Below are 13,483 nucleotides of genomic sequence, written 5' to 3' on the forward strand. Positions count from 1 at the left end.
CCTCTCACCTTACCAACCGAGCTAAGAAGTGGTGCTAAATGCCCTCATCATCCTCTCCCTCCCTCTCACTCATGGTGCAGAAAGAATTGAACATTACAGAACAAAATATCTAGACAAAACAAAGTAATACAGCTAGACATATATATCAAATAAATGTCTGATAACTATGTGTTATTTTTAAGATGAATAAACTAAAAAAAAAAAAGATTTATCTTAACTGAAGCAAATAATTAAGTTAGATCAAAGTAAAAAAGTTTATTTTTCCAACATCCATACATGGTCTTATCACATACTTTTTGTCACGGTGGAAAAAGTATCATCTGAGCTTCTTCATCCACTAAATCATCTTCAAATGAACACACCATGATGCTTCACTATCTCTGACAACAAACTAACCTTCAACTAAACCTGCTCCAGACCAGGTTATGTTCAGAGCACGAGTTGCTATGGCAACTTGACATAGGTAGGTCTTCACCAAGTTTGCAAACACTGTAGCGGCTATTTTCCATGAAGATCTTCTCTGCTGGGATGTTTTGGGGCTGTTGCTGAGCAACCTGGACTTTCAACTCCTTCCACAGATTCTCTATTCGATTGAGACGGGCTAGAACACTCCAGAACATTGAAATCCTTTTTATGATGCCACTTCTTTGTCCCCCATGTCGTTGTGTTTAGGATCAAAGGTTGTGTCCGAATTCCTTCCCTAGTCATGTTCTCACTGCTGGAAGGAGGGTTTAGCCCAAAATCTCTCCATACATTGACTCCATCCATTCATTCATCCATCCATCCTCTGAACCAGTTTTGTCCCTTTCGGGGTCACAGGGCTGCCGGGGCCTATCCCGGCCACTCGTGGGCGAAGGCAGGGGGCATCCTGGACAGGTCGCCAGTCTGTCGCAGGGCCACAATCACACACCCATGCACACTCACACCTAGGGACAATTATAGAGTAACCAATTAGCCATTGGAGCATGCTGTTGGACTCTATTCCCCCTTTCCTTAACATGGACCAGTTAGTTCCCTTTGCATTAGAGCAGCCCTAAAGCGTGATGTATTCCCCCTCATACTTCACAGTGGCGTTGTTTAAATTATCAAACAGTGTGATTTCCTGGATTATTGTTTTCCATTTCATCTATCACAGTTAAAAATGATGAACATAAGTGGGACAACCTGCAGAAAAAACGCTCATTGCTAATAATAGCTCTCGTTAATCCAATACTGCATGAGTACTACACAGACACAGATCATTATTTTTCCCATCCTGCTCTTCACAGGCATAAAAGAAAACCTACAGTGCACAAAAACACGTGTTGTCAAAATACACTTCAGGCTGAATGAATTGTGCTTTCAATGTTGTTTGGGATTTTCTCCGCTCTTACCTTTCTTCCCTCTTTTTCTAGCTCACTTGGAGTAGCTCCAGAAATTATACGGGGTTTTTTACTCCTGAGGCTGATTTTAGTGCTCATATTTACTTTATTCAACATTAGCACCACCCACTAGAGAGAGAACATTTTAGCATTCAGGTTTTCCCCATCATGACATAATAGAGATGTTCTAACTGTTTGTTAACCCAGCATGTTTGTGGAGCATAGCACAAGGTAAACATCTCTCCAAACAAGAGTGAGCTGTATTTTCAGAATTATTGCTGCATTCAAGGATGTTCAGCTTTGGAAACAAAACCTAAAATATACGGTTTTGTTTGTTTATGTTTAGTAAAAATGTTATGTTTCTACAGGGCTTTTTAAGATCTGAGAATAAAAGGTTTGTGACAAACATAACTGTGTGTAAAATTATACATAAATGAAGTGAATTGTTGCATATCCCTTCAGGTGTCACCACAGCGAATCAGCTTTCACTGATTCGTTTTGGCAGAGATTTTTACGCCTGATGCCCTTCCTGACACAACCCTGTATTTTATCCGGGCTGGGGACAGGCACAGAGGGACCCAGACTTGGGCCCCCTAGTGGCTACAGAGTGGCTACAGTAGCATGAAGGGTCTTGCCCAAAGACCAACACTGGATAAACCTCATTGCGGTCCCTGAGAATCCAACCCTTACATACACTGACCAAAAATATAAACGCAACACTTTTGTTATTGCTCCCATTTTTTATGGTATGACCTCATAGATTTGAAACATTTTCCACATACACAAAATAACCAGTTCAGAGTAGCCTTTTCTTGTGGCCAGTCTAAGGCACACCTGTGCAATAATCATGCTGTCTAATTAGCATCTTGATATGGCACACCTGTGAGGTGGGATGGATTGTCTTGGCAAAGGAGAAGTGCTCACTATCAAAGATTTAGACAGATTTGTGAACAATATTTCAGAGAAACTGGTTATTTTGTGTATGTGGAAAATGTTTCACATCTTTGAGTTCATACCATAAAAAATGGGAGCAATAACAAAAGTGTTGCGTTTATATTTTTGGTCAGTGTACATAAAGTGAAAATAATGTGGTAAATAGAAAAATGGAGTTCATACGTCTCAGGGCACATTTTATAATCATAGGGATCTGTGAACCAACAGGGTTCACAGCTGTTCATAGGCCCTGCAGTGCACGTTTTAACACAGAACAGAGATTTGTCTGCGTTTGTGTGGATTTCATATATTAAGTATCATGAGATCGTATGGACACAAGACAAATCTAACAACATTTTCTCAGGATGGATGTTTTCCTGCCTGCTGTTCCTACGAACAACAGATCAACGGCTGTTGGCGTTTCAGCACCGCTCAACTTCTCAATGTCAAAATGTTTGCTGTTACTCGGCTCAGGGCAGCTTCAGGTTGAAGCTGAAGATCGCAGAGGACGGAAGCAGAGTTCGTGGACGTGAACTACATTTGCAGAGAAATTCCGACTGGATCTCTGAAACACACAAGTCGGTCCAAAGTAACAAAGGCTTATGTATGCTCTGAATGTGATCAATGATCACATTTGTCCCTTTGCGTCTCGACTTATCAGTCAATAATGCTGAACTTCAGCTCCTCTGCACACAAATATTCAGTCAGTGAGGAAACACGCAGATCTTCTGGCTCGTGGTTATTTTTGCCGGGCCACTCTCCTGTCTGATGGAGAGAGTGACAGGATGTGTGACTGCACCACCAGCTTCAGGTTTCCCTCCCAGATCCACCAGCTGACCAAAGATCTCAACTTAACGCCAACCCGATTGGTGTTTTCTTTCACCATGAGATGAATCACAATGAAAATTTTAAAGAAGGGAACACTTACGCAGCCATCGTGCACATTCAGAGTGGATTCAAGCTTTAGCCTCTGGACGAATTCTCTTCTCCCTGTGAAGACACAGACATTCACATTTCACAGCTCTGCTGTTAACATAGCGCCTTCTGATTTGATTGAATGTTTCTAGGGTGAGTTAAATGACTTTTGCTTTGAAACTGACTGCAGAAGGTGTTGACTAGAGCAACAAATGTGAGCAAAAATGAATTAACAATTAAAAAAAAAACCAACAAATTAGAACAATACACAACAGTGGCAAATATCTAGAGGACATCACATCAACAGCAGTGTCAATTTAAGCTAAATTTACCTTTTTTTTACCAGTAAAACTCTTTTTTAAAGATTTTTCGACAGCTGGTTATTGTTTTTCCTTAATAGTGCAACTCTTTTTCTCCTTTACATTTCTTGTTATCTTCATGGCAAAGAGATGATTGGCGCTGAGCAAAAATTCCTGGAGGTGAGAACGTGCGCTGGCGCTCCGCGTGGGAAAGCGATTGAGGTGGAGGTCTCAGAAACGTTGGGAAAGCAGCTGCACTTTATTCAAATGAGAGACTGGACGTGCACAGACAAGATCTGTCTTTAATCAGAGATGCAGAATCTGTTACACACTGAGCTCCTATCATAATTTTGGCACCATAAATTCAATTTCTTCATTATTTCAACACTTCCTTCCATGGCCCTACCTGCACTTTCAATAAGAAAACATGTTGTTGTAAAAAAAATACAATTCTCTTAACATTGCCGCTGAATTGAAATTTCTTACTTGTGTAAAAAGTTACATTTCACTGGAAAACCCACATTTTTGTTTAAAGTTGATTAATTTTGATAAATCCTGAAAGCACCAAGAGGCAATGTTTTGACTTTTCCCCTAAAGCTGATTAAGTGTAACTGTATTGAAAAAAAAAGGCTGTAAAAAATCCCTTTTAAGCAACATCTAATGGATTAAGATAATCCAGAAAAAGTTGTTATTATTATGCAACATTTTTCTTTGAAGTCATTTTTGTTGTATATTGTTTAAGCTAAAAGGCCAGTTTCTCTTCATTTCTAACTTCCTGATTGTATAAAGGACCCACTGTGATGAAAATGGTGTTTTCTATGTTTTTAACGTGTTCTTGTGACATTTTTCTTACTGATGGAGGACATATACAAAGAAAACTAAGCTTAGAATTGTATTTCTAAGGTTTTTTCTCTCTTTTTTTTCCAAATCGTTATGAATCCAGAGCAAGACAGAAAATGCTATTGGAAAAGATCGTATTTGTGATGCAGAAAATATACCAGTTCTCTGCTCTGCTCCATTCTGATCCACCCTCCTGCAGACAACTACATCCATGTACGTGTTTGTTTTCCTCGTCCGAGCTACCATATGGATCATAACTGAACGGCTGGACAGCTCCAATGTTGCTCGCCATCTTTGTTGCTCTGATAAAGTAGGTTGGGGGTGTGAGGGGCTGTAAGCCAGAGAATTACAACAGAAGGATGATGGGAAGTGGGGGGGAGGTTGCTCCACACCAACAGTACCACCCACAACTCAGAGGCAAATTTCTGAAGAACTCCTGCCGCTCTGCAGAAACTATGTCCTAGAAAATGACATGTTTATTTTTATTTTTTTTGGCTAAAAACAGCATCATCATAATTCAAAATGAACTTTGAATGATTTTACAATAGATCAAAGGATGATCGGAGTCTGATTTTAGTCAAAGAAAATCATGAGAAAACCTTTTTCCAACAAAATTAGGATTGAGGGAGATATTTGAAAAGTACGATGGAGTTTAAGGGACACCAAATAAACAAAAACAAAGTAAAATCACTAGATTTAAAGTCGTAAATTTACAACTTTAAATCTAGTGATTTAACAGTTATGACTTTTTCTCTCGTAAATGTACGACTTGAAGGTCGTAATTTAAAAAAAGAAAATTGTTTGAAGGCTGGCCCTAAAACTCCATCGTGGAACACAAAAATGTAGATGGAATTTTACTTTGACACAAATCCCCTTAAAATGTAAACACATCTTGGATAAATGTGCATAGATGTGAGGAAGAAAGTAGTATAGTAGAAACTTAGATAATGATTTGAAAAGTTTATTATTTGTTCCATACTATGTTCCAATCTGTGAATTTTTGGGGTCCCCTCAGAACCAAACAATGAAGCCATTAGGATGTGCCTCTCTGATAGAAACACACTACGACCTCTGGGGTTGTCTTCTAACCTGGGGGCTGCGTTCCAAATCAAAGTGCCCCCCAGCCTGTTACCTTTAACGGCTCCTGAGGCTAAAAATATCCTGCAGAGCCGCGTATCTTTCTTCCTGTGCACAAGCACGGCCCGGACTTTATCTCAGGCAGGCTAAAAACAGCTCCGACTAAACCTCTGCGGCACCTGCTCCACCTCAACAGGCGGACATGTCTCCGTTCAGCCGCCTGACTCGACTCGCTGTGCTGCGTGGAACACAGTATGTGACGTCCGCAGCCATACGCCAGCTCCTATGTCATCTGTTCCTGCTGGTGTTGTAATCTCTCAGTGTTTCATTACAAACTACACTTTACTTATCTGAATAATTATTCATAATTATAAATTTATTGTTAAACTAATAGAAGTGCCATATAGTCAGAAGTAGAGTTTTATTGGGCCTTTATTTTGTTTTCTGCTTGTTCTCCGTCTCCCAGAGATCAGGCTCTCTAGCACAAAGCCAGCATCCTAGGAAGTTGGTGGTAGTTTCCCAAAACCTTCAAAATAAAAGTATTTTTTTGCGTATCTATTTTTTTTTTTAACTCACTCTGCCCGTCACCAATAAACGTCATTCTGCTTGATTTCAGAGGGACGAACAATATCTATGTCTGAAAGAAGCTTTCATTGGTTGATTTTATTTCCTTCCTCTGTTTTCTTAAAAAAAAAAAAAAAATAGACATTTTTGAAATGAAAAACATTTTTTGGGGCAACTCACTTTACTGAAGTTTCTGAAAAACTACCATTTTTTTTCTTCTTATATTCCAGTGGAAAAGGATACAGTTAGATTTAAAAGGTTCGCTTCAAATGTTAAAAGGTTGTGTGGTAATTAAACAAGGGTGACGTTTCCTAAAACTGAAAAATTATTTGCATTTTGAAGGATAAAAGAAATGGATGTGACATTAACTACGAAACAGTCTCCACAGGCATCAGCTTCAAACCCCATCGAGCTGCTTACAGAGAAGAAAACTAGACGTTTAGAGGTACCGGAACTCGTGCTTTAGCTTTCAAAAAGAACTTTCAGAAGATTTCTCTTGCAAACGACATGATCAGTATTCAGCTCTTTTATGTGCCAAGGCAGCTTTGATGAATAGAGGACCTGGAAATTTGGTTTTGATATTAATTCCATTACTTTGTGTTCAGTTATTTGTCCCACGTGTTATTTTAAACAACGATGAAACATAAATCTGCATCATTAAAAAATTTTAAAAAAATAAATAAACGAAATATACCAGTTTTTGCAAGAACACAAAAGTGTAACTCTGGTGGAACAACAAATCAAAGTATGAACTCAGGAAGTCTTTAAAGACCCCCTTCAATTAAAATTGTGTTTTTAACATGTTCTTGTGAATTATTTCTCTAGATTGAGGACATATAAAGAAAAATTAAGCTTAAAATTGCATTTCTGAGTATTTCTTCATTCACTTTGGTAGGGGGTGTGAGTGAGGGGCTGTAAACTTGGGGGAGAGCGTGTAAACAGACGGATGTCAGGGAGTGGGGGCAGACTTACTCTGCACCAACAGTCCCGCCCACAACTCAGAGAAGCATTTCTAATAAACTACTGCCGATCTGCAGAAACTATGTCCTAGAAAACGACACAGTAAAGACGGCATAATCAACATTAAGACCAATGGGAACGCTTTTAAAATAGATCAAAAGATGATCAAAGTGGGTGTTTAAATTCCCCTTGGGTGCTGTACATTGATGAAAAGCTTTCCAAATTTGTACTGCTCAAAGTACTTCCACAATCAGGAAAATGCACAGTATTTTGTTACTTGAAGCAAAATAAAAGTGTGAAGTTACCTAAAAATGGTAAATAATATTATATCTGTCCCCATTCGTTGCTACATTAGTAAATTAGTATCACTGATGTGTAACTGTCTGACACGTTTCTGAACCCTTCAGCCAATGATGACTTTAAAATGAAAGCTCTTTTTAAAGCAGGGGTCACCAACCCTGTTCCTCATGGGCCACCACCCTGCTTGTTTTGCAGCTAACCCTGCTTCAGTAGATCCTGATGAGCTGGACTGAATCGGTTTCCGGTTGACTGAACACACCTGATCCAGGTGAGCAGCAATTTAGCAGCAGTTTAGAACATCAACTACAATTTCATCTTTAAACCAACCTCTTCCTCTGTGCGATGACTAAAGCTTTCCTTTATGTTTCCAGAGGAAAAGGACTTATTCCATTTTGATCTGCATTATAATTTCTCAATTTAAGCGTATTTGGTACCTTTAACATGCATTTACCCAGTCACAATGACTCGTTGATGCAATCTAGTCACTTCTGTTTGGACGTTGTGTTTTATTAGTTCATTCGGTTCGTCTTTTCTTGAGAGTTTGGACAAAGGTAAAAAATATTGACTGGGGTATTTGTGACTTGACTGCAGTATAACAGCTTTCTTTTTTCCTTTTGAGAAAAGTAGCTAAGCAGCTCCAACAGCTTTTAAAGATATCAACTTACTCAACATACCGTTAAGTAGACATATAATACCATATTTCAGTTTATGTGCTACTTTACTGATCTAGTGATCCAGTAAGTTGCAGCACTGTCATTAGAAGACAGAAATCTTTCCCCTTTCTGTTTGGGAATTGTGTTAAAGCGTATAATTCAGGAATAATATGTAGGTTAATAAATATTTGGGCGCTGGTTTTAACCTTGATTTATAATTTCATGATTCTATCGCCTCTTTTCAAAAAGCAAGATTTGTACAGATTGTAATTGTAATTGCAAAGACGTGACACCTTAAGCTGTCAACAGGTTGGAAAAAAAATTACATTTCTAAAAAATTGGGGAAATTTTATTTACCCATTCTGGCAAATTTGATGTATTTTTCAGGAATGAATTACAGGGAAAAATAAGGTGGTGCTGCCTGAAAATGGTTGAATTTGAGCTCATCTGACATCTTAACTGCAGATTCTTTACATCAACAGGAACTATGTAAAGAGGACTATTTCTGGACGGATACAGAGGTAAATAATCTCCCCTCTAAGCAGCGACTGAGGGTTTCTCTAATAGGTCATCTCCACTGGAATCGGTGGGGAAACAGACTAAAAGAGGGAGTGACTGCTGTGTTTACACTGAAACAGAGGCTGCAGCTCCCCGGTTTAACTACGCAGGTTGTTTGTTTTGGCCTGAAACGATGCCTCGGTGTCTGTCAGGAGCTCATCTGCTTCCACAACAAGCCCAGCTCTACGGAGTGAAACGGAACCTGTTCTGATACTCATGTTAGCATAAAAACAAAGGTTTGTTCTTACCCAAGTAGTTAGTCCTGATGGTGTTCGGTTCGTTGTATCCAATTAAGCGTTTATTGACATCCCAAACCAGGTTTCCAGTACAGGACATTGTGACCATAAGTGTGTTTTCAATGGCATTAACATTTAAACTAAGCTAACTGTCGTTCTACTCTCTCTTTCTGTTGTTGTTGTTGTTAAGTTCCTGTCAGGAGGGACGGGGTTAGCTGGCCAAAACATTCCGCGTCCGCATTGCTAAGAATAAAAAGACTCGTTTCCGTGAGGCCTCCGCTGAGTTCCCCCCACCCCGACTGTGTCTGTACTCTCCGGGCAGCTAGCTGTCTGTCCTGCTGGCCCGAGGACTCAGCCACGCATCAGCTGTCACGTCAGGGGGACAATACGCAGTCTCCGGGAGCCCTCCATAACCCGAGACCGTCGGCGCAACTGCGCATGTCCAAGCTTCCGTCATCAAATCTGTGTCAACGCGCAGAAACACGTGACCAGGAAGTAGAGGAGGAGGCCACCTGCTGGAAATGGAGGCAAATTAGCTTGGAACAAATTCTCAACTCATAAATGGTGTTGTCCTGTTTTTAATCTTTAATCTGTCATCTTTATGTTTTTATTTTTACTGTATTAGCTCTCGTTTTTATTGACTGTTTTTACCTTTGTGTTGTAAAGCATCTTTGTGTGCCATTTAAAGTGCTATACAAATAAAATGTATTAATATTATTCATCGAGCCAGGACCTCCAGCGTGCATTGGGGCAGTTTGCGGCCAAGTGTGAAGTGGCTGGTATGAGCTTCCTCCGTAGGGTGGCTCCCTTAGAGATAGGGTGAGAAGCTCGGAGTAGAACCACTGCTCCTCCACATTCAGAGGAGACAGTTGAGGTGGCTCAGGCATCTAGTCTGGATGCCTCCCTGGGGAGGTGTTCTGGGCATGTCCCACTGGGCGGGGGCCCCGGGGAAGACCTGGGACATGCTGGAGAGACTACGTCTCTTGGGTGGCCTGGTAACACCTCTGGGTTCCCCAAGAGGAGCTGGAGGAAGTGGCCAGGGCGAGGGAAGTCTGGGCATCTTTGCTTAGACTGCCGCCCCCGTGACCTGGTACCGGATAAGCGGAGGAAGATGGAGGGAGGGAGGGATGGATTGACAGAGCATTTTGACTTTCCCTTTTTGGTCAAAATAAAGCCTGTGACAAGAATCACAGCTAATAAATACAGCTGAAAGCGGGCTACATGGTGCGGCATAGTAGTTAGTGGTCCTGCCCCACTTTAAGAAGGCTCTAGTTTCCATTTTTTTCCTTATTGGTTTCTCCGAGCACTGTGACTTCCTCCCACAGTCCAAAAAGATGCTTCATAGGTTGATTGATGTTGATAGGTGAGTGTGCGAGTGATAACGCGGTCCTGCAACAGATTGGCAACCTGTTCAGGGTGTATCCCATTTTCGCCAAACAGGGTGGGCTCCTGTGACCCCGAAAGGGATTTGGCACATTCTGCAGATGGAAAATGAAAACCATGGCATTCAATGGATTATTTTATAAACAAAAGTCACTTCCCTGTTTCTGGTCAGCAGCTGCAGAATACATAGCACTTTTATATTCCAGATGCTGCAACATCCTAGTAGAGACCAAGGTTAGTGCACTACTTCTGTCTCTGGTTGCCCTGGAAACTAACAAACTCATGTCTAAAGATCAATGACCAGAGGGTGTCAGTGTTGCACTGTATAATACTTTAAATCCATTGGTATTATGAGTTTGGGATTCAGTCCCATCAAGATCTTAAACACAAGACAACTCCATTCATGAAAAATGTAAGTTTCAGGATAATTTTTGTAAAGATGTCACTTTTATAAAAGTCATGGCTGCTGCAGTTTTTCAATTAAACTCAATAAATGCAAGGAGGAGGAGCAGTAAACAAATACTAACATTTAAAAGCAGTCTTGAAAAGACATCTTCCCCAAACTTGCTCCTTACTTAAAACTTCAGTTTTAAAAGCAGGTTTGACTAACTTCTTAGACTTATTATCTCAGTTTGCAAAAAGGTTTTAATCCGTCTGTAACTTGGAGATTCCCATCAGGTGCGTATCTGGATTTCCTCCATGAGATTACTGTAATCCAATTTAATGTACTACGTTACTTTCTAAAAGCCACTGACAGAAATGCAGAGACAGGGGCGATCTCCAGAAACTTCGGATGACAGGGGAAGTTATAATAATGAAAATGAATTACATAAAAAAGATTTGTCAAATTTCCCAACTTTGTAAGGTGAGCAGAACACTTTGTCTTTCTCAAATGGAGGCTCTTCAGTGTTGGTAACAAGCAAAAAATAACGTGTTTTTTTTTTTATCAAACTGGATTATAAAAAAATCCTTTCAATAAAAAAATAAAATACTTGATTCTACTGAAAGAATTAAGTTACAACCTAAAACTCAAACCTTTTCATATTGCTCACAATAAGATCTCTTTCTGCTAAATACAGTAAAACTTAAGACAAAGATTTGAACTGATGAATGAGCTTCCTGTGAGATCCATCATTATCATCTGATCTCTATTTCAAATCAGCTCCTCTGACTTCCTCTTTGAAGCTGAAATCTGCAACAGTGCAGTAGTAGCATGTGTTTCTTTGATGAGCTGCTGGATTAGAAAACTCCAGACAGAATAAGGACCAAATTAGAGAGTTAAACACTTTGCTTCAAGTCCATAAACACATAGATTATATTATGGATTTATTTTTTCTATGAATTGCAAGTTATTACATTCTCCTGAGAGTATGTGTGCAGCTGGAGAGACTTCAAAGAGCATTTTCCGTTGGTAAAATTCCCATATTTCACATCATGATCTTCTATATGGATGTAATCCTCACCTCAAATATATCAGGCTTGATTGCAAATCACTCCCAAAGTCTATAGAGAGCTTCATCTCAATGAAGCAAACAGAAGTGCATCATCTGCAAAAAAAACAATGCTATAGTCCTCTGTTATCTAAACCAGAAACCCTTCAAGTACTGGTAAAGAACAACTTTGACCTCCTCGTGCTGACTAAAGCTTTTTCTTTAGTTTCTTCGACTGGTCAAAACGGGTTCCACTCGACTTCTTCTACAACCTACTCTAGGGTTGCTCAAGTTTTACTTGTGCAATGGGATTTGTTTACACTGGCTTTCAATGTTCTCACAATTTAAACACAATCTTTGGGGAAGTATGCCCCAAACAAAAGCTGGACAGTGGCAGAGAGTAGCTTTAGATGTTCACCAGGCGGTTTGGGATTTCTGCAACAAAGAGCCACCAAAGCCTTCCAACCACATCTGTGTACTCCTGCTCTTTGAATGGAGGTCAACACCATGGCCTGTATGGAGTCCATGTCTTCAATGATTGTTTAAGACGTTTGGAGAAGGTCTACTCAATATGGAAATCAAAGAACTTTTGACTGAGGCCTTTGGAACACACTCTTATATGAGTGCGTCACCTTTGTTCTACATGCTCCTCAATTACCTGATTTATCTTCGTTTTTATTTCCATTTCAGCAACATTTTCAAATGCAAAACAAAAAAATCACTTGTCTAATTCAACATAAATGTAATCTCCTATCAGTTTGGGACCAAATCATAACATTTTTGCATTTTTTTTGATTTTCTTTCAAATATTTGTTGACATTTACCTTTTGAATCTTGTTAAAAATAGTAAACAGAAATGATTTATAGTAACCATTCAGACACTGTGCTTGGCTCCCACATAGCATCACTTGAGAGCTTCTCACTGACAGTGTGGTCCTCATGTGTTTCTTGTATCGGGATTTCAGGTTTAGGCAAACTGAATGCTGGTGAATCACAGCCCAGAGATGACACATCTTTTCCTCCTCCCCTTCATCACATGCCCAAGTTCACATCACAGTTATTTTCATGAAGCCCTCACTTACAGAAGCTGCAGATAGACAGCTACATGACTTCATCTTCTAACAAGGAGGCTTTATTTTTACTTTGAGTGAATGAATTTCATTGGAAGATGTCATGGTGATGTCAATAGAAGTATCAGTTAACCATTTTCTTTTAAACACAAAATATCTAAACTTATGATTTATGATAATTTATGTTTTGACAAATTGTGATTGTTGCAGAATTTATAACTTGTGACACAAAAACCTGTCCCATTGTGTGATATTTGAACATGCTCGTGGGATTTCTTGACAATATGAAACTATAGAAACATTTTACAAGTACTGTAGCTTCTGGTTGTAGGGAGTAAAGCAGACTTTCCCCTTTCATTCTGAAACAAGTGTGCCCTTTTTAAAAATCAGTGCTTCAGCTTTGTGCTCACCACTCCAACAGCAAAGGAGTATAATGCAAAATTGGGAAAAAGAGTTCATGAATGGAGGCTAACCAATTACCCTGTGCTGGATCAACTAAATAACTTTCAAAAAAATCATACTCTGGACATGGGTCTGGTAAATTTTAACAGTGTTGTTCTGTGTCCATTTTTTGTTTATAATCCTCCCATCTGCTTATAGTTTTCCCTTTAAAATCTGTTTATGAAGCACATATCAAATCAAGTTGTAGCACTTTCATAGGAGCGACATTCATATTCCTAAGCATTCATATTACATCAAATGTGAATTTGATGGTATAAAAAATCGCATTTAATCATTGCAATTAATTGCAATTCATGATTTTTCATGATTAATTGTGATTAATCATGTTTATGATATCACAAAATAAAACTTGGTAATAGTCGATATGGTGCACTCTGAATCCCAATTATCATCCCAAGGAAATGTAAATACACTTCTCACAGTAAGTTAGGAATATTGTGAA

General features: G+C 39.4%; 1 protein-coding gene across 13 annotated transcripts in view; it reads right to left on the minus strand.

Moving 5' to 3' along the window:
• Window positions 1–9,199, minus strand: part of dcaf6 (ddb1 and cul4 associated factor 6) — a 39,570-nt gene extending 30,371 nt beyond the window's left edge. For 11 of the 13 annotated variants that reach the window (XR_013652557.1, XM_078939121.1, XM_078939119.1 and 8 more), the window contains exons 1-2: window positions 8,709–9,159; window positions 3,223–3,284 (exon numbers count right to left, since the gene is read on the minus strand). Coding sequence is in view for 12 of the 13 variants with exons in the window: in XM_078939121.1 (XP_078795247.1) it covers window positions 3,223–3,284; window positions 8,709–8,805 (159 nt within the window). In the remaining variant the exon portion in view is untranslated. Of the gene's footprint in view, window positions 1–3,222; window positions 3,285–8,708 lie in introns of all 13 variants that reach the window. The other 2 variants (XM_078939120.1, XM_011489231.4) reach the window with 1 other exon arrangement.
• Between the last annotated feature and the right edge of the window lie 4,284 nt (window positions 9,200–13,483).

Source organism: Oryzias latipes, chromosome 21 (genome assembly GCF_053564925.1).
Source record: "Oryzias latipes strain Hd-rR chromosome 21, Olatipes_Hd-rR_3.1".
NCBI lineage: Eukaryota > Metazoa > Chordata > Actinopteri > Beloniformes > Adrianichthyidae > Oryzias > Oryzias latipes.